This window comes from Panthera uncia, chromosome B1 (genome assembly GCF_023721935.1).
Source record: "Panthera uncia isolate 11264 chromosome B1, Puncia_PCG_1.0, whole genome shotgun sequence".
Lineage (NCBI taxonomy): Eukaryota > Metazoa > Chordata > Mammalia > Carnivora > Felidae > Panthera > Panthera uncia.
The window spans coordinates 137418852-137445386 of record NC_064811.1 but is presented as its reverse complement, the minus strand read 5'-3'; the positions used below and the strand labels follow the sequence as shown (position 1 = coordinate 137445386).

At 36.4% G+C, this 26535-nt stretch overlaps 1 protein-coding gene across 5 annotated transcripts in view; it reads left to right on the top strand.

The window, feature by feature from the left end:
* Positions 1 to 26535, top strand: part of MARCHF1 (membrane associated ring-CH-type finger 1) — an 87421-nt gene that overhangs the window by 11609 nt on the left and 49277 nt on the right. For all 5 annotated transcript variants that reach the window (XM_049631278.1, XM_049631274.1, XM_049631276.1 and 2 more), the window contains exon 2: positions 21256 to 21436. In XM_049631278.1, the coding sequence (XP_049487235.1) occupies positions 21256 to 21436 (181 nt within the window). The remainder of the gene's footprint in view (positions 1 to 21255; positions 21437 to 26535) is intronic.

Below are 26535 nucleotides of genomic sequence, written 5' to 3'. Positions count from 1 at the left end.
GATTTAAGGGTTCTCCAACAAATAAAATGTTAATTAGCACCACATTCTAATGTTATGAATGTATAGTGCAATTTCAGTCTTTCAGCATTTATCCAAGTAACTTATATCTTGAATGAACAAAAGCAATGAATTAAGACATTGATATTTATACATATATACACACACATGAAATTTGTGAGAAAAAAAACATGAAAGACTTACAGAAATGGCATTTTATATCTTTTTCAAAATACATCTTTCAGATACATACTTTGTTCTTAGCAAGATTTTGTGTTTTTTGGGTTTTTTTTCCCAATTGTTCTCATTTTGGGAGACAGTCTTTCCAGGAGTGGAATGACAGTGTCACCAATAATACTGATTGTCTTGATTGGTAGATTATCACAAGCCAAGTAGATTGATTAATATTCTTCTAATTTGGCTAAGTAAATCACTCTGACTTTGGGAAATAGCATGTATTCTGTAGGCCAATTATTTAACAAGCTATGATTTTAGAAAAGAAAAAAGAAAAAAAATGGACATTTCTCTACCTATAAAACCAAAAGTAAATTTGAATATTAAACAGGAATTTTCCAACCTCAGAAAACTTCAGGCAAAAGTAGATAGAAGTATGGTGGTCCTTCAGACATAGAAGTCAGTATTCACATATTATAAAGCTGTTTAAACTATACTATATTTGTCTTTTCTTTGTTAATTTCTAAGTTGGTAAAATACTCAATTATATCAAAGTACAAAATGCTGAATAAGAAAAAATATCAATTAGGTGGGGTTTTTTTGTTTTTGTTTTTTGTTTTTTGTTTTTTGGGTTTTTTTTTTTTTTTTTTTTTGAGACAGAGAGAGAAAACGTGAGCAGGGGAGGGGCAGAGAGAGAAAGAGAGAGAATCTTAAGCAGGCTCCAAGCCTGGTGCAGAGCTCAACACAGGGCTCCATCTCGCGACTGTGAGAACATGACCTGAGCCAAATCAATAGATGCTTCACTGACTGAGCCAAACAGGTGCCCCTATCTACTTCCTAAATTAAGAACAATATGTGTTCAGGATTACAATTATTTTGAACTATGAGCTTTCTTTAATGGACTTATATTTGTTTGGCAAGGTGCAATTTCTTCCCTGCCGAAAGAAAAGAAAGAAAGAAAGAAAGAAAGAAAGAAAGAAAGAAAGAAGAAATAAAAGAGAGAGAAAAAAAGAAAAAGAGAGTGGGAGGGAGGGAGGGAGGAAGGAAGGAAGGAAGGAAGGAAGAAGGGAGGGAGAAAGGAAGGAAGAAATAAAAAGAAAAGAAAAAGGAAAAAAGCAGCACCTTCAGTCTTCTCTCACGTATACAAATTCATTTTTAAACATATATTTGTGTGTATATATATATATATATATACACACACATATATATGCAAACAGAAAATGAACAGTGTAATGAACACTGTATAAAAAAACTGATGAATACTGGGTACAGTGTTTGTTGCTACCACCTCATGACTTATATGTGAGAATTTATTTATAGCATGAACATTTCCTCCATTTCTAATTACCATGTTTATGTTTTCATCTTCCTTACAACCATTGCAGAGTCGTTACACATTCATTTCAAATCTTCTGCAACCATCCTCAGACATAGGCAAATTTAAACACCAGTGTCTAATTGGGTTCAGAAATTAAAATTCCCCTGGCACAGCCTGGGTGAGTTGTCTTTGGTTCATAGCACTCTGACAGCCATAAACTCAGCCTGATGGTCTCCTTGCCTCTTCTGTCAGATATAAGGAGGCCTCCAGGAGTCTGTTTGTTCCCATTCACTCACTTCCAGGTTTATGCAGAACTAAAGATGTCATAATACAGGAGCTGCTGTATTTGGAAAGCTTCCTGAAGGTGGATTTTACTTTAGACATTATACTGCAAACTTTCTTCTTTCCTTCATGGTTCTCTAACAAGCGATCATGAAGCCTCTCCATTTTCTGCCTAACTTGTACCACTTTGCTCTCATTTGGCCCCTCTGAGCCTCACCTTAATAAATTCTGATGTCTTTATTTTAAAAGTATTTTGATCTGAGCTAGCTCACAACTCTCACAGGGTGTAACCAAATTAAAATGTTTGCCACTGTATAAGACAGTATCAATGGAGAAAACAAAGGCAGAATATAGGAAGAAAAATAAATAACTAGAGTGAAATAGAAGTCACATACAATGTCAGAATGTTCCATGAATGAGAGGAGTCTTGGTTTGAAAGCCTCAAAATTATACCAGTTCAAGCTAGAAAGAATGAGAAAGATCACTTCATCCAGTGGTTCTCAATCTAGGGCATGTGTTAGATTCACCTGGCAAGTTAAAAAAAATGTTCCTGCCAGGACCCCATCCCGATCCCCCTGGAAGTGATGTCTCAACATGGGTACATTTTTAAAAGCAACTCAGATTACTTTAATGAAGCCAGGGCTGAGAATCACTGATTTTTTAAACCCAATCTCAGGTGAACAAACTGATGCCCAGAAGATACATATATTGCAAGAACCATACTTTGGGCAGCAGGTTCACTTGGCAACACTTCTATAACCCAGAAACACTAAAAAGGAGCCTGGGGGTGAACAACTGGTACAGATTATTTCCCTTCAGCTCTTGAAACCATTTCGGATAGTGGTTCTTAAACTTGAGAAGTTTATTGGTGGAAATAGAAGATGCAGCTGCTTTTTACAATGTTCATCTTGGACCAGACCTCAAATTTCTCATCTAGTTGCAATTCACTTGCAAATGACACTGTAGAAAAAGCAAACAAACAACTAAATCCATGGCTCTCAAAATATAGTCCCTACACCACTAGCATCAGAATCACGTGGGAACTTGTTAAAATGCAAATTATTGGCTCCCAACCCAGACCTACTGAATCAGAAACTCTGGGAGTAAGTCCCAGCTATCTAGTTTAACTGGACCTCTATGTGATTCTGATACACACAAATTTTGAGATCCACCGAAGTAGCAACTGCAGATGAGAAAACAAATTGTAATACAGGTGTTCATGCTGCGATGGGTAAATATAGGGAGTTTTGGAGTATAAGGAAACGGAGCCTGCTGCAAGTATGTACATGAGAGACAGGAAAACACAGGGTAAATAAAGGGCACAGATATATGTTTGTATTTGATTATTCTCTTTTTCCTTTTTTTCAAAGACATGATACATGTTTGTATTTGATTATTTTCTTTTTCCTTTTTTCAATGACTTGACATATGTGTGTAGATATATGTGTGTGTGTATGTATATATACATATATGTGTGTGTATATACACATATATATACACACACATACACTCCAAAAGGATAAAATAGGAAATTGAGAAAATCAGGACACATGAAAATAAGGGTAGAATGATACTAAATCTACAAAAATGCATATATGGAGATATACTACAAACTTAAGTTTCATAGGCACAGTGGCCAAAGCAAAGAAACAGATTTCACGGAAAAGCACACCAAGTGTTCAGATGAAACACAGCTTTTGCTAGTAATGAAGAATGACTAAGCAAAATTTCTTTCATGAGTCCTTATAATGAGAACATTTCATATAGTGGATGGCATCCTCGGCTACCTGCATGTAATGAACATGTTCCACAGGGGTCCACTTTCTTTAACAATGAGGGTTGGCAGAGAACAGGGTTAAGGTCTTATCCTACTGCTAGAGAGCTATGTTAAGTGCTTAGAAGGATGGCTTCTCCAACTTCAAAACTCTAAGACACTCAGTATTTGTGGGAAAAGAAATGTCATAGAAGCAAATATCTGTATCCACTGGCATCCTGCACTTTTTTGTGATAGATAGCTCAAGATCAATTCTCTCTTATTTAACTGCTTAATTTCCCATGACATATAATGACTTGAACATTCTTGCAAGGATGGTTTTTTAAATTATATCATGACTATTGACTTCATAAGAAATACAAAGATGTATCATAAAAGTCATGACTTACATATTTTTTATCATTTTGCATCATGTACTACATATAGTATGTCGTTAATGGGTAAGAGAAAAGTTTGGGGTAAAATTATGTGAAATTTGCTTAAGAACCTTAAGAAGAATAGAAAAGAAAAGTATATGCTTCTTCTTCCACATCACCTCCACCCACCTTCCCAAATACTGAGCTAATGTGACCAAGTACAACCATAGGTTGATGCCACCTACCCAGTTAAAAGAGCATTTGTGTCAATTTCTCACCTGATCTCACAACCATATTCTTCAACATCCCTTGGGAGACATCTTGGCCTAAATTCCACTCTATGCAAAAATAAGGCTCACAAATGTGCATAAGTTTTGTAGCTTCTTCATGCCTTTGCCAGTGGTAAGTTTGCATGCAGATTAATTTTCAATATATTTATCATAATGATATGATGAGTAATGTGAATGGACTTTTTTGGCTCCATGTGCAATGATTTCATTCCCCTACCTTTTGTCAAATGCCATTAAGGGATCAAGTGCAGAAATCAACAAACTTTGTGATTCACTAATATAATGTGAATATTCATTATGATATGAAATATACATATTTATGTTTATAACATATACATGTAATAGATATATAATCTACAACAGATAAAGCTGTTACAGTTACATTCAAGTAAAATGTTATTTTATGAATCCAACTAAAGATATTATCAGTTTGTATTCATGATGTACTTCTTTCAAGAATAACCACATTAAGATGGTATTTGAAAATTAAAATAAATTTGAAAACAAAAAGCAGCTTTCATAACAATGACAGTGAAGATGTTTTTAAATATCAAGCCCAGAACTTTACCTTCTTTCTTGCTGTGTGCATCAAAAAAAAAAAAAAAAAAAAGATACAATCTCCATCAACATCAAGAAAGCAGAGGAATGTTACTAGTTTCTTATTATCTATCAGCTATACATCATCAAAAACTAAAATAAACTGGGAGTTAGTCATGACAGTGATACACTCTTTTATTTATCTCGCATACTTCAGGTTTTACTTCTGTACTTCCTTGTTTGCACTTACGTTTTTCACTTTTGTAGTTTGTGCATGAAAAAAGTTCTAACCTATCTTTCATCGAACTGCTTGTTGAAGTTATACATTTCACTTTTTTAAATATAGTTTTTGTCTTCAAATAAAGACAGCTGCTTCAGAGACCTTTAAAAACACAAAGAAAATAAGGAAGCGATATACAAAATGATTCCATCTGGTGTACATAATTAATGAAATTCATTATGATTATATTGAGTGTGGAGGAAAAATGATATCAATTTATCGGTTAGATTATGTCGTCGTGAAAAATGCTGTTGAAAAAGTTCAAAAGGTGATGAAATCACAAGAATACAAAATGAAATCACAGCCAGGCACCAAGAAAGACTCCATGGGCAGTGACGAGTATTGAGAACATAAGGGAAGGGAAACAAAACTAATATAAAAACAGGGAGGGGGACAAAACAGAAGAGACTCATAAATATGGAGAACAAAGTGAGGGTTACTGGAGGGGTTCTGGGAGGGGGGATGGGCTAAAGGGGTAAGGGGCACTAAGGAATCTACTCCTGAAAGCTTGTTGCACTATATGCTAATTTGGATGTAAATTTAAAAAAATAAAAAATAAAACAAGTTAAAAAAAAAAAAAAAAGAGATGTCAAAAAAAAAAAAGAAAGTTGAAACATATCCACAAGTCCAGGCAGGTGAAAATGCTGATGATGGAGCTTGAGAGACCCCTTTCAGCTAGCAAACAACAGGGTAAATTGGTTTTAGCTTCTAAGGAACTGAAGCAGAATTCTATACAGAAATGGAATGTTTGAGTACACATACTTTTGTAGATCATAGATGTATACCATAGCTGCATGAAGTATCAAGTTTTATATACTTAGAATTCAGATAATATAAGATATCTGTGGTATTGGTATATACGTGTGGAGCGTAGATGAGGGACAAAGTATTCTGAACACTTTCTGTCCTTCAAATCAATATATATATTGGGTATAAACTGGAGACTTTCACTGATAAGGCTAGCACCTGCAAGTTTGTATTTCTGTTAAAATATAAATGACAGTGGGTGGAAATCCTTTGGTTACTACATAACCAAAATGTTACAAGGGCTGCACCTAGAGAGGGACACACCAAGAAACAGACTCTTAACTAAAGTGGAACAAACTGACCGTTACCAGAGGAGAGGTGGGTGGGGAGATGGATGAAAGAGGTAAAGTGCATTAAAAGTACACTTATCATGATGAACACTGAGTGATGTATAGAATTGTTGAATCATTACATTGTACACCCAAAACTAATATAACACTGTATGTTTACTATACTGGAATTAAAATTAAAAATCTTAAAAAGTGAAAAAAAATTAAAATAATGAGTTTTTAAGCTTTTTATGAGGAAAAAGAGTGGCTGCTTCTGAAGCTGAGCAGGAAGGGAACAGTAGAGCAATCCACATTTACTGATAATAAGACAAAACACTTTTCCAAATTGTTCAAATATATATTCATGAATTTGTCAAAGTACTAGAGAATGAGAAAAAGAAAGTGAAGTAGAAGTGGAGAATTATTCTTAAGCCTTTATATTTTTTTGTTTATTTTAATATTTCTTTTACTGATTATCACAGTAGTTCCGGTTATTGTAAAGAAAATTAAAAACAGAGAAAACTATTTTGATTTACACTTAATTACCTGGCAGGTCACCTGGGTGGCTCAGTCGGTTGAATGGCTCTTGATTTCGACTCAGGTCATGATCTCACAGTTGGGATCGAGCCCCACATCAGGCCCTGCGCTGACAGTGTGGAGCCTGCTTGGGATCCTGTCTCTCTGCCTATCTCTCTCAGTCCCTCCCCCCCTTTCTCTCTCTCTCTCTCTCTCTCTCTCTCTCTCTCAAAATAAATAAACATTTGAAAGAAAAATAAACTTAATTACCTAGCTAGATATTCACTATTTAGATTTTAATATATTTAGATATATTAAGATTTGATATATTCCCTTCTAATCTTTTATGCACATAATTTTTAATAGGATTATGCTATGTTTTCAGTTATTTCTCCAAATGACAATGTATAATGTTCACACACATACCTTTAAAAGAAACTTATTTTGGCATAAGTGGAAGCTCTGTTCTGTAAAGATTATGAATAAATAAAATTTATACGATTTTATTTTTTTAAGGCATTTTCATTTGGATCCACAAAATTGTGTTTTCCATCCCAGAGAAACAAATGGTTGGGACAATGAAATGTATGAGAATAATTCTGGATATACTACATACTAGGAAAATTGAATTAGAGGGAGTAAGGAACCACATTATTAATTAGATATTTGTCATTCTACTGCTAGTTGGAAAAACATATTTTAAATGTAATTACTATTTGAACTAATTATCTGTTATTCTGCTATTTGGCAAAAATATCTTTCAGATATGATTTTTCATTGAAATATCTCAAATCCAAGATACTAGAATCTATGAGAAAGTGTGAAACTGCTTCCTTCTGTTTTTCAAAATGACTGTCCCATACAATGTAATGAAGTTAAAAATTAACTCACAAACATGATGGTTTTTAAGTGGTACCTGTGGTGACAAATGCTCAGAGGCCCTGTAGATTAAGTATCTGTCCTGAGAAGCTTTCATTGAAACCCTAAAGTCAGTCTGTCCTTCACTCCCATTGTCCCACAGCCCACCCCACCTCCTTTACCCAGATTGGTACCTCCTTTACCAACTTGTACAGTATCTAGTGTTCTCTTTTCCATTCTCACAACTATTAGTGTAGCTCTTCTTACTACTATTGATTTTGACTCTTATAATATTCCCTTCTTTTTCTTTCAGATCTCTGAGGTAACACAGATTAAGCTTCCTAATGATACTAGTTTCTTACTCAAAATTTTTAGTATGTTCCCACTCCTACTGAAGACACTTAAGCGTTTTGTGTGTGTGTGTGTGTGTGCAGGTGTTGGCAATGGATGAAGGAAATGTATTTGAGGCTCTCCATAATCTTATTTTATTTTTCAGCATGACATCCCACTACAGACTTATCCAACATTTCATGTTGCTGTCAAACTTGTCCACATTTTTTACCTGATTAGCTGGTCAATTCTACTTCAAAACATTCACTGAAAATATCTGCTATATACGGAGTGTCCCACCAACTGCCATGTTTATCTGCCAAAATTCCACCCAAGCTCCAATTCCAGTTCATATACTATGTCTTCCATTGGACTTTGACCACTCTCCCCAACTCGCAATCTGTACATTGTCTTTCCCTCCTTTGCATACAACAGCACTTGAGATGACACACATCACATTGTAACTTGGATTCTAGCTAGTTGTGCCATTTCCCAGTGTATAAACTATCAAAGAATAAGGTCCTTGAAGGGCAAAGACTGAGACTTACTCTGTGTGTTTATCACAGTACCTTATATAACCTCACACATAGTGCATATACAACAAACTGTTGAGCTAATGATTAATAAATGAAGGAATTAATGGATAACTGTGAATAAAGACTGATTCATTCATTGCATTCAAAGTAGCTGGACCTGCTATAAAACATCAGTATTTTGCCAAGACGCTTAGTTGCCTGTTTAGAAGACTTCATATGCAGAAGCATATTTCTAATTCATTCGATGCATTCTTGGTTATCTGTAAATAAATTACCTGCTCTGTAAATTATCCATGGCAACTTGAGACTTCCTTTGATGTAATGCTCTACCAGATAAGATTACTGAGTGGACAAAACAATGGAAGGAAGTTATGTTTGAGAATGAGGTTATGAGTATTCAGACACTTAGCAATCACAAAGAAAGTGCTATCACAAAATGAATTTGTTTGGGAGTGTTGTTTGTTTTTTTTTTAAAAAATCACTTTGAATTAAGAATCTCTGCCAGATGCAGAAAATAAAAAGACTAAAAAGTTATAATGATAATTTTTCTGGTAGTTCTGTTATTATGTATGTACAAAAGCCCTACTATGTATCTGAGAAAATGTTATTTCTTTGGTTACATCTACACAAAAGGCAAATAAGTATGTGTCCTTTTGTTTTTCCTGTCACATCAATGCATGCAGCTGATAAGTTTAAGAATATCTGCTTAGGAGTATCTCTAGTTTAATTTTATCAGTCTTACAAACAAACCCAAAAAAGATCTCAAAACTGACTTATAAAGTGAATGTTTGTGCCATGTGTGAGAATGTAGAGAAAATCAGTATATCAGTATGCTCATTCAACATTTATTACCTATTTACTCATCTGTATGTCACCAAAATTATAAGGTAGGATCTGAAAAGATGCATAGTAGTGGGGAAAATCACCTCCTTTACCCAGGAGTAGATTGTACTCAGCTCAACAAGAGAGTAAGGATAGGGCAACAAAGTAATAGTTAACAGAGGAGGGATTATTCCAAAGGGTTCTATCCATCCTCAGGTCTCTCCTGACTTGGAGGGTTTGGACAGTTTGAGTTGATCTTAAAACTACTGAGAAACTCTATTCTGTTGTTGGATACACTTGGGACTCTTGGGACCATACATGCCTGTACATGGCAGAAAAATCTAGTGTGCTCCAAGAACCCATGCAAACTTCCCAGAAAGTCCTCAAAGAGGACCTAGCCCACGATGAGACTAAATCACTAGACTGTACATGATAGAGGAGTCCCTATGAGAATCCTTGAACCCAGTCAAGAGTTTAAACTCAGTATCAACAAGATCAAACCATCACCAGAGGTGATGACAGCTACAGGAAGAGCAATTCCAATAGAATCTTCCCAACCCATTGCAGCTCATACAACCAAAATACCTATAAATTCAAATAAGAACTGGCCTCCTGCTACAATTATTGGCACAGCAAGGTGATCATTATCTTCTCGCTGTTTTCCATCAGTGTGATCGATACCTGGTGAGAAGAAAATGTGGCTGATTAGTTGCAACTTTGTATCAGCTCTGGGATCAAGTTAGGAACCAGGGACATTGCTATGTCACTACTCAGACCACAGCTCTGCGGATGGTCTGAGGTTTTGAACAAGTCAGTGATGACAAATTAGGGCGTGAAATTAAACTCAGGAAGTCATGCTAAGTACCAAGTGTTTCTGAGTTGAAAATATCCCTTTCAGAAAACAAAACACTTGAAAAAAATCATTTTTGTGTGAAGAACTGTCACTTATCTGCAGATTGTCTAATAGATTCAGAATGACCAATCTTATGATTACAAAAATTGTATTAGCTCTCTGTAGAATATTTTTATTCTTCTGTCATAATTATATTTTTAATTCGAGTTTTCAAGATTTTTAAAAAAAATTTTTAATGTTTATTTATTTTTGAGAGAGACAGAATGTGAGCAGGGGAGGGGCAGAAAGAGAGGGAAACACAGAATCTGAAGCAGGCTTCAGGCTCTGAGCTGTCAGCACAGAGCCCTATGCAGGGCTCAAACCCATGAACGGTGAGATCATGACCTGAACCGAGGTCGGATGCTTAACCAACTAAACCACCCAGGCGCCCCAGAGTTATTAAGATTTTTTAATCTCAGGCTGAATGGTAACTTAAAATATTTCATCTCTGTAAAGAAAATGTTAGAAATCTGATTTATAAGGTTTTTCTTAATTCTAAAAATGTATGCTGATTCCATATCAATAAGAGTTGGTGGAAACAGATGTTAGTAAGAATAATATTAAATAGTGCCCACCTTTGCTGCTTATTAAGAGTTACTTCTCCTTTCTACTAAAGATCGGTTTGCTTGACTTCCTCTGATACTCAGATAGGATACAAAATTGGTTCACCTCAGTTTAGTTCCTCAAATGCAAATTAAAGAGTGCATGGTATATGTAAGGATAATACATTTCTCACTTTCATTATAAGTGATTTTCCCAAAACACAAACAGAACACTGGTAGTTGGTAACGAGTTCTGAGAATTGCTAAATCATCTCACTAAGCTATCTCTTTTGGTCTCTGCTCTATGCATGGGTTTTTTTGTTTGTTTGTTTTCTTTCATTTATTTGTTTTTTTCTGCTCTGTACACGTTTAAATAATCGCTTAAAGTAGAGTGTTCCCAATCCATTTCTGGTCTAGTAATTAACCATTTTTACCCTGACTTTTTAACACTGCCTTCACTTAAATTACTCAGTATTATGCTATTCTTTCTGTACAAAGAAAATCCTACCCCCAAAAATGAATAAACAGGAATTTATGTAGCCCATAATATCAGAACTTGCATAGATGAGATAATTAACAAACACCAAGGATCATATCTGTGTAGTGTGGAATTTAAGGGCAATGAAACCCCAGGAAATGGAAGGAGCATTGTAGGGAAAGAAGATCTAGAGGCTGTTCCATTAAGGGTGTGAGTGTTAGAACAGCTGCAATTTAGATGAGGTATTATCATTAGAGGGAGGGTATCACAGGTATGAGATCATATTTGAGGATTTTTCCAGAGGCAGATATTCCCAGAATGCAATAACCATCTCAGTATTGATTGAAAAAATACTATTTAACCTTTATTTATCCCTGAATTTTATCCTTGTAAACAGTCCTATAAAGTATGGACCCTGCTGTTTTCCTATTTTATGGATTAGGAACTTGAAAATATAAGAAATTAAGTAATATAACAGACATACAGAGGCAGAACCATGATTCTAACGCTGATTGTACTTTTAACAACTACACCAGAGTTTTCCAACATATTTTATATTTTGACACATGTAGAGCATGATAACACTTCTGAAGCAACGAGGGTTAAGGGAGAATACACTCAGTATCCTTTACCTAACCTCCAGGCTGATAGGAATCAAGATCTTGGCACAGTAGGAACTTATTTGTGGCAAAACCCACAGTTTATCAGCTGGTAAATTTGTACCATGCTACCATGCCTGTATATTGGGATTTAGTGGGAAATACAGAAGGATAGGTAAGATAAATATAAATTACAGAAGGTCATATAAAAAGCAGGTGAAGTAATTTGGATTTTATTTGATGATGGTAGAGTTCTTGAAGAGTGACAGTATTTAAAATCAGAATAACTATGTTTTGAGAATGGTTTGAAAAGAGCAAAGACTTAAAGACCGTTCATGTACCTGTTGACAATTCAAAACTACTAGGGAGATAGCAGTAAGGATGAAAAGAAAGAAGATATGGAAAACACTGAGGGAGAAAAATATTGGCAAGTTGATGACAATTTGAATATAGAGTCTAAAGTATATGGGAGGTTCCAAGATAAAGGCAAGCTGAGAGCAAGATACTTAAGGAATGGCATCTTTGGGAAGAAAAGCTAGTTTAAGACATGGTGAGATATAGGAAGCATCAAGTGTCTTATTGAGGATACCACATTAATGAAGTTAGAGAACTAGCTGAAGTTTCTGGCTATTGGAGAGGCAGAGATTGGATCTATATCCACTAGATGTTTTAAAACCACAAGTCTAGGGGGGCGCCTGGGTGGCGCAGTCGGTTAAGCGTCCGACTTCAGCCAGGTCACGATCTCGCAGTCTGTGAGTTCGAGCCCCATGTCAGGCTCTGGGCTGATGGCTCGGAGCCTGGAGCCTGTTTCCGATTCTGTGTCTCCCTCTCTCTCTGCCCCTCCCCCGTTCATGCTCTGTCTCTCTCGTCCCAAAAATAAATAAAAAACGTTGAAAAAAAAATAAATAAATAAAACCACAAGTCTAGGAGTAATGCTAGAAGATGAAGTACAAAACTCCCAGGACAAACAAAGGAGAAATGCTAACCAAGGAGGGAGGGAGTGGAAATGAGTCTGTGGAAAAGAAAAAATAACATAATTGCAACATTAGAAAAGAAATATGAGTTCATGTTGTTTAATTGCCCTTGCATGAGCTCCTTTGACACAATGCCTACCATATAAATACCCTGCTTATATTTGAGTATTTTCTTTTTTTTTCTTTTTATTTATTTTTAATTTTTTAATGTTTATTTATTTTTGAGAGAGAGAGAGAGAGAGAGCACGAGCAGGGGAAGCACAGAGAGAGAAGGAGACACAGAATCTGAAGCAGGATCCAGGCTCTGATCTATGAGCACAGAGCCCAACATGGGGCTCGAACCTGCAAACCATGAGATCATGACCTGAGCCAAAGTCGGATGCTTAACTAACTGAGCCACCCAGGCGCCCCGAGTACTTTCTTTTTTTTAATGTTTTTAAATTTATTTTTGATAGAGAGTACGAGCAGGGGAGGGGCGGGAAGGGAGACAGGGAATCCCAAGCAGGCTCCACACCATCAGCACAGAGCCTGATCCAGGGCTGGAACCTACAAACCATGACATCATGACCTGAGCTGAAAGCTGAAATCAAGACTCAAATGCTTAACCAACTGAGCCACCCAGGCACCCCTATATTTACATACTTTCAATGATGGGAAATTTGCATTCTCCTGGGAGGAGTTCATTATGTCTAAGCTCTAGGGTTGTGTGTGTGTGTGTGTGTGTGTGTGTGTGTATAGTTCATGGAAATTTGTTTCCTTTAACTTCTAATACACTCTTTTTTTATAATTTTTTATAGTTTATTTATTTATTTTGAGAGATAGAGCAGGGAATGGGCAAAGAGAGAATCTGAAGCAGACTCTGCACTGCCTGTGCAGAGCCCAACGTGGGGCTCGAACTCACAAACAATGAAATAATGACCTGAGCTGAAATCGAGAGTCGGACAGTTACCTGACTGAGCCACTCAGGTGCCCCTGCTTCCTCTAACTTCTGTTCATTAGCTGCAGTTGTGGGACAAAATAAGACCAGCTGCCATTTCACAAAATATCTTTTCACATATCTACAGTTGTCAGGTAATTTCCCCTTCTTGCTTTTTTTCCTCCCTCCAAAATGTTAAATATGGGAATGAATAGTTCTCTGTATGTGTCCCAAAACTATCGCACTCATATTTAGCTTGTTTTTATAGTTGACATATAACTACATTAGTTTCAGGCGTAAACAATGATTTGGTATTTGTATATACTGTGAAATTATCACAGTAAGTCTAGCTGACATCTACACTCATACTTTAAAAGGTGCCCCTTCGACTTACAATTTTTTTAATGTTTATTTATTTATTTTCAGAGAGAGAGAAAGAGAACACAAGCAAGGGAGGGTCAGAGAGAGAGGAGAGAGAGAATCCCAAGCAGATTCTGTGCCATTAGTGCAGAGCCTAACACAAGGCTCGATCTCCCAAACCATGATATCATGACCTGAGCCGAAATCAAGAGCAGGATGCTTAAAAGACTGAACCACCCAGATGCCCCTGACTACAATTTTGGCTTTGTGGAAAAGACTTAGCCATGAATTTAGATATATTGAATTCTAGATTATTTCCCTGTCATTTCTTACTGTGATATCTCACCTACAAAGTCATATCATGGTATCATCTCACCTATCATTTCTCACCTTCCTAGGCTCCAGAATCCTAACATCTTTGGTCTGTTCCTCATAAGAAATCACTATTTGATCTCTACGGTCATCTTATATGCCCTTCTAATTCCAATTTTCCCAAGTTTAAGGCTAGTAGCCGCAGAAGCCAAAAAGGGGAAAGTTACAAAAAGGAGGGGTTAGCCAACAACAACAAAAAGAAAACCAGGAAAAATAAATAATTAGAAAAGGTTTTCAGACCTGACTGTATGGAGGGTATTGTAGCTTACCAAAAAACCAATCTCAGTAGTAAGATAGATCTCCCTTTCTTACACTACAGATCTTTGAGACGAAGAATGACAGAATCCTACAAATTGAAATGCAGACATGAAAAATTGAGTTGCTTTTATAAAAACATGCAATCCATTGCATTTATTACCTAGGAGCAATTTTTGTTGATTTTACTGGTCACATATATATTGGCAATAATATCTTACTTGGGAATGGTGTTTACATTTTGTATCATATTCTCATATATCTTATTTGAGCCTTATAATAGCGATGTAGGATTTCAAAGATGAGAACACCAACTGTCTGAAAACTTGTCTGAGACCACCCAATATACAGATCTAAATACACTGCTTTGCCTACCTTTCCTTGAGACATGTCTGTGACTTGGCTGATGTAAGGATTCAAATGTGGCAGAAGCTAACTCACCTGTATGGAATCAGAATTCATGAACTTGGTCTTACAAGGATTGACTCTACCCAACTTACCAAACTAGCTGTCAAAAACACATAGCGCCATCAGGGCACTGGGTGGCTCACCAAGAGCATCCAAGTCTTGGTTTTAGCTCAGGTCATGATCTCACAGTGGGATCGAGCCCCAAATCAGACTCTGTGCAGACAGTGCAGAGCCTGCTTGGGATTCTCTGTCTCCTTCTCTGCCCCTCCCCTGATTTGCAGTTCAGCTCTCGCTCTCTCTCTCTCTCTCTCTCTCTCACAAAGTAAATAAATAAACTTAAAAACAACAATTAGTCCCAGTACAGTGAAAGCAATGATATAGGTAAACAAAATTAGTAGTAGTACCAGTAGGATCCGAATATCCCATGATAAAATTAACAAATACTTGGTTGCCTACAACATGCCAAGTACTGCGCCTTTTTATCTCCTTTAATCCTCAGGACACCTTAAGAGGTATTTTTTGCCTCATTTACACATGAGTAAACTATGTAAACTGAGAACCTCTCCAGTTTACTGGAGCAGAGAGCAAGCATGTGAATCAGGATTTGGTTTGCTTGTGAATCCCAAACACCAAATAACTTCTTTTTTTTTTTAATTTTTCTGTGATGGTGGGAATAAAAAGCAGCACAAAAAAGTTATTAGTTCATCCTTGAAGGATATGAATATGCTATATGTAGACAGTCTTTGTCCCATTTCCTCCCACTTTCAACATCAATTCTTCAGTATCATAACTTCCAGCCTCTCAAACCCATCCTTTCCCCATGATACATGAACCACGAGATGTCTTCACTCTCCTCCCAGCTCAGAGTCTAGACCTTATGACCAACTGTTTTCACACTGTGTTCCCTGATGCGTTAGAATCCTTCACTCCTTTGTCCTTCCCATTTCTGACTTCCTGATCTCAAGATCATGCGTTAGATTGTGCTACAGTTGCTCTCTGACTGCTGAATGCTGCTGCCTCCAGTCAGTGTTAAGGATGTCCACTGTAAATTTGTGCTGTCTAATCTTACCAGGGACCTCACGGCTGCTCCCCGGTTCTAATAGTCATGCTTGAACAATTTCCCATCACATTCTCCAAGTGGCTTTTTCTAATTACTTACAGCCTCTCTAATACCTTAACCCCATGCCTTCCTGCCTTCTGTTGAACATACGCATTGTCTCCTATGTCAGGAAAGATAAGAAGACCCCTCCCCAGACCCAGCTACTGCAACCCCTCTGCCTCTACCATTTTCACTTAGCATTTTCCCGCTACCTCTTGCTCACAGGGAAAGCATGTGTTTACCTCCTGTGTATTTTTTCCCCATACTTTGTTGACTTCTCAAGACATCTTCATTTAACAATGAGGTGTTCCCTTGCCTATTTTTTTAAACTTTCACCTATCTATGGCACCTTCAGTTCTGCTTGTGAACAAGTCCAGGTTTTCCCTGTTAAAAATGAAATGAAATGAAAATTAAAAATTAAATTTTCTCTAGTCTGCTATTCTTTCACTGCTATGCTGTATTTCTCGAAAAGAGAGAGAAATTATATCTGTTCACTTGTTTACTTGAGCACTAACTTCTCATCCACTGCTTAATACATTTCAGTATGACTTCCACCTACATGTATTCTAATCATTTTTAGCTTAGTAGAGTGAATTCTAAGAATGAATGCCAAAGTCTGAAGCATGATAATTAGTTTTGAGTAAAGATTAACATCCAAATTAAGTAATTACAAACATAGCTGTACCTGTAATGACTGTGCTCAAAGATTATTTAGTTGGGGAGGGGTATGGCACGGTGGAGGAGGTGGGGGGCCTTCTGTGCCTGGAGGGATGGTGGGTGCCGGCCGAGCCCCAGGCAGCCCCCTGTCCTTCCCGAGCCAGACCCCCGTTCTGTGACTTCCAGGGTAACCTGAGGCCCGTGCCAGGCAGAACCTCCATTTCCAGGCTGGGTAACGGTCAGGAGTGCTTGAGCCGAACTGAATGTTGACAGTTTTCAGGCATTTCTACCACAATATTGGAATTGAACACACTGGCCAAATAAAATTGAAATTTTACAAAAAAAAAAAAATGTAGGCAGGGAAGTGAGGAGGTAGATCAGAAAGATTTGCCAAAAGAAAAGGGGGGTGGGGAATAGCATGGAATATGGGAAGAGAAGGTTAAGAGGCTGTCTCAAAATAATAGGGATGATTGCCTTTAGGAGTTACATATTGTAAATGGTCTCTGTTACCACAGCCGGCATAGAATGCAAGTAAGGCCCCCTGCATCTCTACACATTCTGCAGACTGAGGGGCTCCAGTTTCCTCCCCAGAGTCACAACATTGTTTCAGATTCTTTTTTTTTTTAACGTTTATTTATTTTTGAGACAGAGAGAGACAGAGCATGAACGGGGGAAGGTCAGAGAGAGAGGGAGACACAGAATCTGAAACAGGCTCCAGACTCTGAGCACTCAGCACAGAACCCGACACGGGGCTCGAACTCACAGACCGCGAGATCATGACCTGAGCCGAAGTCGGACGCTTAACCGACTGAGTCACCCAGGCGCCCGTTTCAGATTCTTAATACCTAGGTGATTGTAATAGTTGCTCAAATGGGTACCTGCCTCCAGGTTCTTTTCTCTCCTTGGTAATTCACCCCACATGCTGATACTATTGTCTGATTTTCTTTGCGTATAGCAAGAACTAAAGAAAATGTGAATGAATGAATGAATGAATGAGAAAAATCCCCAAATTACATGATCAATATGATCTTCATGAAGATTTTTTTCAGTGATAAATTATTTTTTTAAAAAAAGAACTTATGTAGAAAAAAATACTATTCTACCAGAGCCAAGAAGCCTTGGCAAGAGAGGGGGTTGGGAGCAGTGGAGGTCATTTTAAGATATGTGAAACCAAACCAAAACAAAACAAAACAAAAACCTGCTTTTCTTAAAACTTAAACATTAAGGAAAGGACTAAGCATGCGCACACACACACACACACACACACACACACACACAATTTCCAGAATTTAATTTGCTAAATACTATTTGGTGGTCTGCTTTTCACAGAAAGCTAGAAGTTATATGGAAGTAGAAGTTTATTCAAGTCATAAATGGTAAAAATCTCAACGTATACCGATTAGACTGTAAGCAGCCAGTTAAAAAAGTACAGTGCAAATAAAATTTGTGAATTCAGCTTATTCTTGTCACTAGGTGACAGACACCTATGTCAATCACCAATAATTTTATAGAATCACTCAGTTCCCAAGCTTTTATTTCCCATAAGATAAAAATGCATTGAAATTATGAATATTTTACAATGCAATTTTATTATTAAAATCATTTTCTCTGCACAATTATTCTGTTGGAAAAATCATGTCTATGTTTTATTACCATGCTTTCATTTATAATTTAGCAGTTGTGGTTAGTGTAAAATATGTCAGTTTAAGATTTAATTCTTTTCATAATGGCATAATATTATTTTTTATTTCTAGTAGATATTTGAAGTTGGTATTTAGTTCTTAAGTTCGTTTTCAACAATCTATCTCAACATGATTTGAAAAAGGGTCTTGGGGTTCAACTTGGGTTGGGATAATTTAGCAAAGGTGCAAAACGCTAAAATCATGTAAAAATAAGTCTCGTGAAATACTAATGAAAACGAAATAAGCTTTTGATTTTCCCTGTGAGAGATAACCTTAATCTTATGAAGAAATGAAATTACTGGTGATGCTTCAGGTAACAGTTTCTGCAAAAGATTTTAGAAAGGAATATGTAAGACATAGGAAGTTGAACTACAATCAGTGAACTGTTCAGGTCAGGTTGAACTGAGTAATCAACAAGGTCTTTGTTTAAATCTTCTTATGAATAAATTACTTTTTTCACATCAGTAAAAAAAAAAATCAGACCTCAGAATCATCCTGGCAGCTGTGCAGCAGTTGACGTGGTCTTTTTTTTAGTAAAGAATTATCAGATGGCATTAATTGCAAATTTTTCTTTTTCAAATGAGAGATTTTGCCGCTCCCCCTGCAGACTGTTCATGGATCAGCAGGCTTCAATGCCAGGCCAGGAGAGACTTTTGTTTTTATTGTCTGCTTCTCTAACCTTTACTTCAACTTTTGTTACTTGCAGTTGTTGGCGTAATATATTTTGTAAACTTCGTTTTATTATTGTTGGTAATATTCAGGTATTGTCTTTAACTCAGAATCACCATATTTAAGGCAAGGGTAAGCAAATGTTTCCTGTAAAAAGGCAAGTAGTAAATATGTTAGTCTTTGTGGCCATATGGTCATTGCAGCAACTCCGAATTCTATAGTTATAGTACAAACACAGCTCTAAACAGTACATAAACAAATGTTTGTGGGTGTGTTTCAGTAAAACTTTATTTACAAAAACATGTGGCAGTAAGAATTGGGCCATAGTTTGCTGACCCCTAACCTAAAGGAGTATCTTTGTGTGGATGCAGAGAGATGAGAGGTTCAAGGACATAAGAAATATCAACCTCTCATGCTATATAATTCATTAGGTTTCAGTGGCTCCAAAAATAAATATTGCAAGCAAATGAAGTGCTATCGAAATCCAGATTTGCTTTCACTGTTTGCTCTTATAAGTTATAGTTTGTTAATGAAATAATCTTACTCAACAAACATCTACTGAGCACCTATCATGAGATTAATACTCTATTGACAAGTGTGATACAAAGTATACACTTTTATATTAAAGAATAGACTCAGTAATTTTTAATTTTTCCCCAGCACATCAGCCTCTTATATATGCTGCTACTTCCAACACTACTACTTTCTACCTCAGTTCAGGAGAACGAGGACTCTGACTTTGAACTTCCCTAGGCTCTCATCTCATCACTCCCACCCTAAGGACTTCAGAAGTCAGTGTTCCTTTTTTATTATATTATTTTTACTTAAGAAAAAGAGATTCAAGGAGTTCCTGGATGGCTCAGTTGGTTAAGCACCCAACTCTTGATCTCAGCTCAGGTCTTGATCTCAGGGTTGTGAGTTCAAACTCCACACTGGGCATGAAGCCTACTTAAAAAAAGAAAAAAAAAAGAAAAGAAGAGAAAAAGAGATTCAAAACTCTACTGTACTGTGTCATACTTCTTTATTTTGAGCTTAGGGAAGGGCTTGGTTTCAATTCCTGTATCTTACTGCAGTAACAATTAGAGCAACCATTTCATTTCCCCTGGGAGACAGCTGAGATTGATAAATACGTTTTAAAAATCCATTCTTTAAAACTTATGCTTCTGGAGAATAGGGCATATAGATCTAAAAGGAAAGAGCAGAAATTCAAACATTCTTCAAGTCTGCCGCTGTGACTCAGCTCAAAAAAGTAACTCTACAGATTTTTTTTGGAAATGCGCCATTCATATTTTTAAAAGATTTCCAAAAATACTTCTAATCAAATTTATTAACAACTTCTAAATCACAAGCATTAGTGAAGTACTGAGATTTGAATTACAATCTTGAGGTATGAAAAGCTTATCCCATCTAATGTGGAAATAAACTTTTTTTAATTTGTAGATGAACATAATGAAGATTTCATAGACTGTGAGTCTATGACATTCAAGTTCATAAGAATTCAGTAAACCAGTTGAATTCTGAATTCCTTGGAAGATGTAGTAATTAACATTTTAAAGCAATAGAATTCACTGTTTTTGAACTTTATGCGACCAGCAATCTTTGTGACTGTTAAACAATGGTGATTATTGACAGTTTAGGTCATTAATTGGGACCAAATATATGTGCATCTTCCTGGGAAAATCTTTGTAATATTTCCAATCTGAACTTTCAATACTCACTTTATTCTTTGGTAACATGTTAAAATTTTTCAGAATTCTTCCACATAGATACTAAATTATATATCATGCTTCTATAAAGCTGTCACCAAAATAAAACAGCAAAATTATCAGGTTAAAACATTCCTTACAATGCTTGTATATATGAAATCAAGCTGATGCTCACAGACACTGACGTATTAAATAGATTAAGCTGAGGATATGCCTCAATAGTTGTGCCGTTAAAACTGGCATTAGTATCGGAATGACATGATAGTGCATTTTTGAGTTACTAGTATCTAATGCTTAACAATATGAGCATGAGTAGCAAGTGAAAGGAAATTAATATTGGGCATAGATTCCATTCTAGCATCAAGTTGGAGTCAAATGTCCATGCTTTCTAATTCTTAGGTTGCAGTTTCTAATACAGTCTCGTATGAGTGAGGGAAGTAATCCACTGGGGAGCAATGTCCTCTGGGAGAGCTCATCCTGACTGCCTTGTCCTTCCCCAGGATCTGTCACTGTGAAGGGGATGAAGAGAGCCCCCTCATCACACCCTGTCGTTGCACCGGCACCCTGCGCTTTGTCCACCAGTCCTGCCTCCACCAGTGGATCAAGAGCTCAGACACGCGCTGCTGTGAGCTCTGCAAGTATGATTTCATCATGGAGACTAAGCTCAAACCCCTCCGGAAGGTATGGTATTGGCAGGAGTTGGTTTGAAAGAGAGCACTTGCAAGCAGGCATGTTTTAAGAATCCATTTCTTTCCCCAATAGAATTTGGTAATATGCTAATAACCACGTAGATACATGTCTTGTGTTGGGCTCAGTATGTAAAACATCCAAGTGTTTGCAAATAATCCTTTATCTCCGTTTTATGTACTGGGCCTCTGATTTTATGTCAATTCCTCCAAATTAAAAAAAAAAAGCATGTGTGTGTGTGTACGATGTGTTTGTGTGTGTATATACATATATACACACACATACACAACAAATATACTAGTAATTCGGAGAATTGAACGGATGGAAACTGTGAGTACATGGTACTTACTGAGGTCAATTCTCTGGAAGGTTAGGATAATAGCTTACATTAAATAATACGCACTTATCTAATTTCTTGATAATCAGGCATTAGGTAATAGAAGAGAATGTTTTCTTCCATAAGATGTGAACTCTTTCTTTGGCCTTTATTTGGGGATTTTATTTAGTTCATGTATAATTACAGTAGATAGAAAAAGTATTCTTTTCTATATTGTGCATCAAGCTGTAAGGGAGATGTAAGTATATTTTTATCTATAAAATGTAGATAATCTTAAATACAATCTATAAAATAGATAATCTATAAAATAGATAATCTATAAAATATAGATAATAACTTAATCTTCAAATTCCTCATTTACATTTCTCTAAAGAAGGAAGGTAAGAATACAAGTCAAATATAATTAGCATCTCATTCAAAGCTAGCAAAGGACAACTTGGGAAGGACACAAATGAAGACCATGAACTTTATGTAATTCATGCCTTATAGTTGTGGCCCTGGATTTTAGCATGTAGCTTCTCTTTTTACCTAACTTCAGCCTTACATATATGGACGTCTCAATTTCCAAAGGAGATTCTAGAGACTGCAATTTAAATAATGAATGTGCCTAGAGCTGCTTTTTCATTTAAATTAAATGCAAAACAAAAGTGGATGAAAAGAACATTGCTTAGAAGTAAACATGAGGAGGGGCACCTGGATGGCTCAGTTGGTTGAGCCTCCGACTTCACCTCAGGTCATGATCTTACGGTTCATGAGTTCAAGCCCCACGTTGGGCTCTGTGCTGACAGCTTAGAGCCTGGAGCCTGTTTCAGATTGTGTCTCCCTCTCTCTCTGCTTCGCCCCTGCTCATGTTCTGTCTCTCTGAAAAATAAACATTTAAAAAAAGAAAGAAAGAAACATGAGGAGGTCCAGGATGAGGAGGGATGTAAAGCAAAAAAAGAGTATTCCAATAGGAATCTGATTGGTTCCTGCCCATTGCAATTCTTCATTAATTCTGTAAATCCTGGAAAGGGAAAATAGCATTTCTTGCCTTTGCACAATTTTGATTTTTAAAGTCTCCAAATGGTTTATAGATGTCAAAACTGATGTTCAAAATACCTTTGGGCTATGCAGTGTCTTTTTTTTAATGTATGGGGTAACTTGGGTGACAAAAGGTGGCACTCTGTTCCTCCAGGTCCCAGAGCAATCAATGCCAGAAATAGAAATAGACCCTTACTCTTTGTCCTTTGCCTCATCCATTGAACAGATGCTGTGTGATGTCTGGAGTAGCTAAATAACACATTGTGCTCTGTGATTCTGTAAATTTCTCTTCATACCCCTCAGGGAACTACAAATTGTTTCATAGCATCTGTAGATTTCTCCATGGGTTTCTTTTTTCAACTTGCATCCATATAAAATTTTCATTTCAACTTTGTCAAGTGTAATATTTCATTTCAAGAGCAACAATCTAGGATAAAAAAAATTCAGATTTTCCCTTCTCCATACTATCTATCCCTCCCCTATTTTTGTGTAATAAACATTACACGATGCTGTATGGAACTTGAAAAGTCTTCTTCTGCCTTCAGATTTTGTGGAATCATCCCTTATATACAACTTTGATCCTTTCTTAGTATACCATTCCCAATAATTTACAACCTTATCACGAAATCCCTTTCTTCTCAACTAAACTATTTATAAACCAGAGAATGGCAGTGAATACATCTGTCTTTTTTAATCTTCTTAATAATGAATATGTTGTAGCAACCTAGTGGGCACCTACTAGCTGTCAATTCATGAAATACCCTACTTTCTTTTTAAAAACATTTCCTTTGTCATAAATATTAATGAAGGACAGCATCTCAACATCTGCCAGTTTTAATAGCATGTGTATATGTATAGAGGATGTTAGAATCTAATCCAGAAGTTGCTTCCTGACAGCCCACAGATGTGTTTTATTTGACCCACGGGCCTTAAAATTTGAATTAGTTATCAACATTTAGATGTGTGATTATTTCATGTAAAATTCCACATATTTGTATTTGTTTGAAAACCTACAGTATCTAGCTTTACTGGAACCACATTTCCATAGGGCAACATCTAAGGGGTAGCTAAGTGGAGCTAAATGGTGTTTAGTGCCTTTAAAAGGCTATTTGCATTCAAGTTCTCTGCATTTCTCACTGTCCCTCCCTCTCTGCTCCTGACACCTTGTGCCATCCCCACTTATCTTTTTTTTTTAATTTTTTAATGTTTATTTGTTTTTTGAAAGGGAGACAGAATGCAAGCAAGGGAAAGGCAGGGAGAGAGGGAGACACAGAATCTGAAGCAGGCTCCAGGCTCCAAGCTGTCAGCACAGAGCCTGATACAGGGCTGGAACCCATGAACCATGAGATCCTGACCTGAGCCAAAGTCTGAAGCTTCACCGACTGAGCCGCCCAGGCCCCACCCTCATTCCCACTCATCTGAATGCCTCTGTGGCTCTAGTGTTAGGATCTGAATTTTCAACTCCTGATCTGACATGAGCCCTAGATATGAGAAACATACATTCTGTCCCTGTCTCTATGATTTATAGGTTTTAAAAACCTAGAAGTATTCCAAACTTTTACTTTCTTCTTTAAAAGTATGGGGCATTAGCATAATACTTAAATGACAGTATCCAAAACAACTTCAGATTCTGAAGTGATATGAACTATACAGATATAAGGCATGTGTAAACTGTTCTAGATGGCTTATTTTGATGGCACTAAGATTCATCAACAGTTTTCTTTTGATAGTTTTTAATTGGTCATTACAAATGACAGGTATAGCATTTGGTTAGGATATATACGAAGTACATTCCATTAATTGCTCTCAACTCAGTAATTCCATTACAGTTTATAACGTTCTAAAGACCAGCCACATGAAACAATTAATTTAGCTAATTATTCTGAATTTCTACCATTAGCCAATACAGGCAGGAGATTCTGTTTAAATAAAATGGCTTCTTAAAGTAGAAAGGTGCAAATCTTCATAGTCTGACGAACCTTGGGGCTTAATAGTCTTGAAAGAGATCAGTAAAACCTTACTTCATTAATTGCTACTATTGCTACACCAAAATCTTCAGTTAGTAAATTCATCAAGGTATCCTAATGTCTCCAGAAAAAAAAATCTTTAAAATCTAAACAAAGTCAAGGGCTTATGTGAGAAAAAGCAATTTTCATCATCTTTAAGTCAGTAGCTCACCTACTTTTATAACACTCAATAAAAGTCCCATTATTCTACTGGTTACCCAGGGTCAGCAGTAATTCTCAGAGCCCAGAAAAGTCAAAAGGATAAAAATATACAAAGCATTGCAATTTGGAAATGCATACCATATCAGTTAGGAAGCCTAAAATCTTCTCCTATTCTGAAGCTGAAGAGTTGCATGAGGTTCAGATTTGAGTCTGAATTGGAAAGACCAGTTGCTGGATATGAAGCTAAGCTTATGAGGCCAGCAAATGCCACTGACAGCTTTATATTCTCCCTTGAATTATTTCTTTATATAGTTTCTCATATGCATGCTATTTGACAAATATATAATATTTGAATATGTAATATTCAATTCTATGCATCCTTTTATTGCTTGTCTCATTTTTTCACTTAAATTAACCAGGGAATCAATTACCTTTGATTTAGCAATGATTACATTGAACCATATGCACTTGTCATTTTTGTAGATCAAAAACAGTTGAATATTGGGAAGTTCATAAAATATAAGTTCTGTGTGAATTTATTACGCCAAATAAAAAGGAATGATCATTTTGGTATTTCTACATTTCCACCATAATGACTTCCAATGCTTTAGTTGAAATATCTACTTAAAAAAAAAAAAGAACTGTATTGGACAAATGCAAATGCTATGTTAATTCCTTCCCTTCCTTAATTTGATGTGACATCTGGCTTTCAGAAGAGCCAATGCAAGTTACCATAGCAGGCCAACTGCCCAAAGGTTATAATTCTTTACTAATCTCGAGGTCTCATAGTTCATAGTCTTAAAATTGGAAACAACAGAGAATGTGGTCATATGCCTAGCCAGGGTCTTCTAGTACCCTATTGAATAATATTGCCTAGTCATACATAAGAAAATTCAGAACGCTTCATTTACTTACCATGATGGAGAATTTGCAATGTCATTAATACAACCGCCACATACTGAATTTCTACTGTGTACCAAATATTTAGAAGATACCAACTAACTTAATCTTCATTACAACTCTATTTCTGTAGGCACATGAAGCCTATTTTAGATAAGGAAAATGAGACACATCAGACACTTACATGCCAATCAAAAAGAATGAAATCTTGCCATTTGCAACTACATGGATGGAACTGAAGGGTATTATGCTAAGCGAAATTAGCCAGGCAGAGAAAGACAAATATCATATGACTTCACTCATATGAGGACTTTAAGACACAGAACAGATGAACACAAGGGAAGAGAAGCAAAAATAATATAAAAACAGAGAAGGGGACAAAACATAAGAGACTTAAATATGGAGAACAAACAGAGGGTTACTGGAGGGGGTGTGGGAGGGGGGATGGGCTAAATGGGTAAATCATCATTGCACTATATGCTAACTAATTTGGATGTAAATTAAAATATATATATATTGTGATATATATATATATATATCACTATATATATATATATATATTTATATATATATATCAATCACACATGCCAGAGCTCCGTGATTCTAGAGCTTTGTTCATTGTACTGTACCACACTCCCATAAGTGACTGATAGACTCTCTCTTGAAGA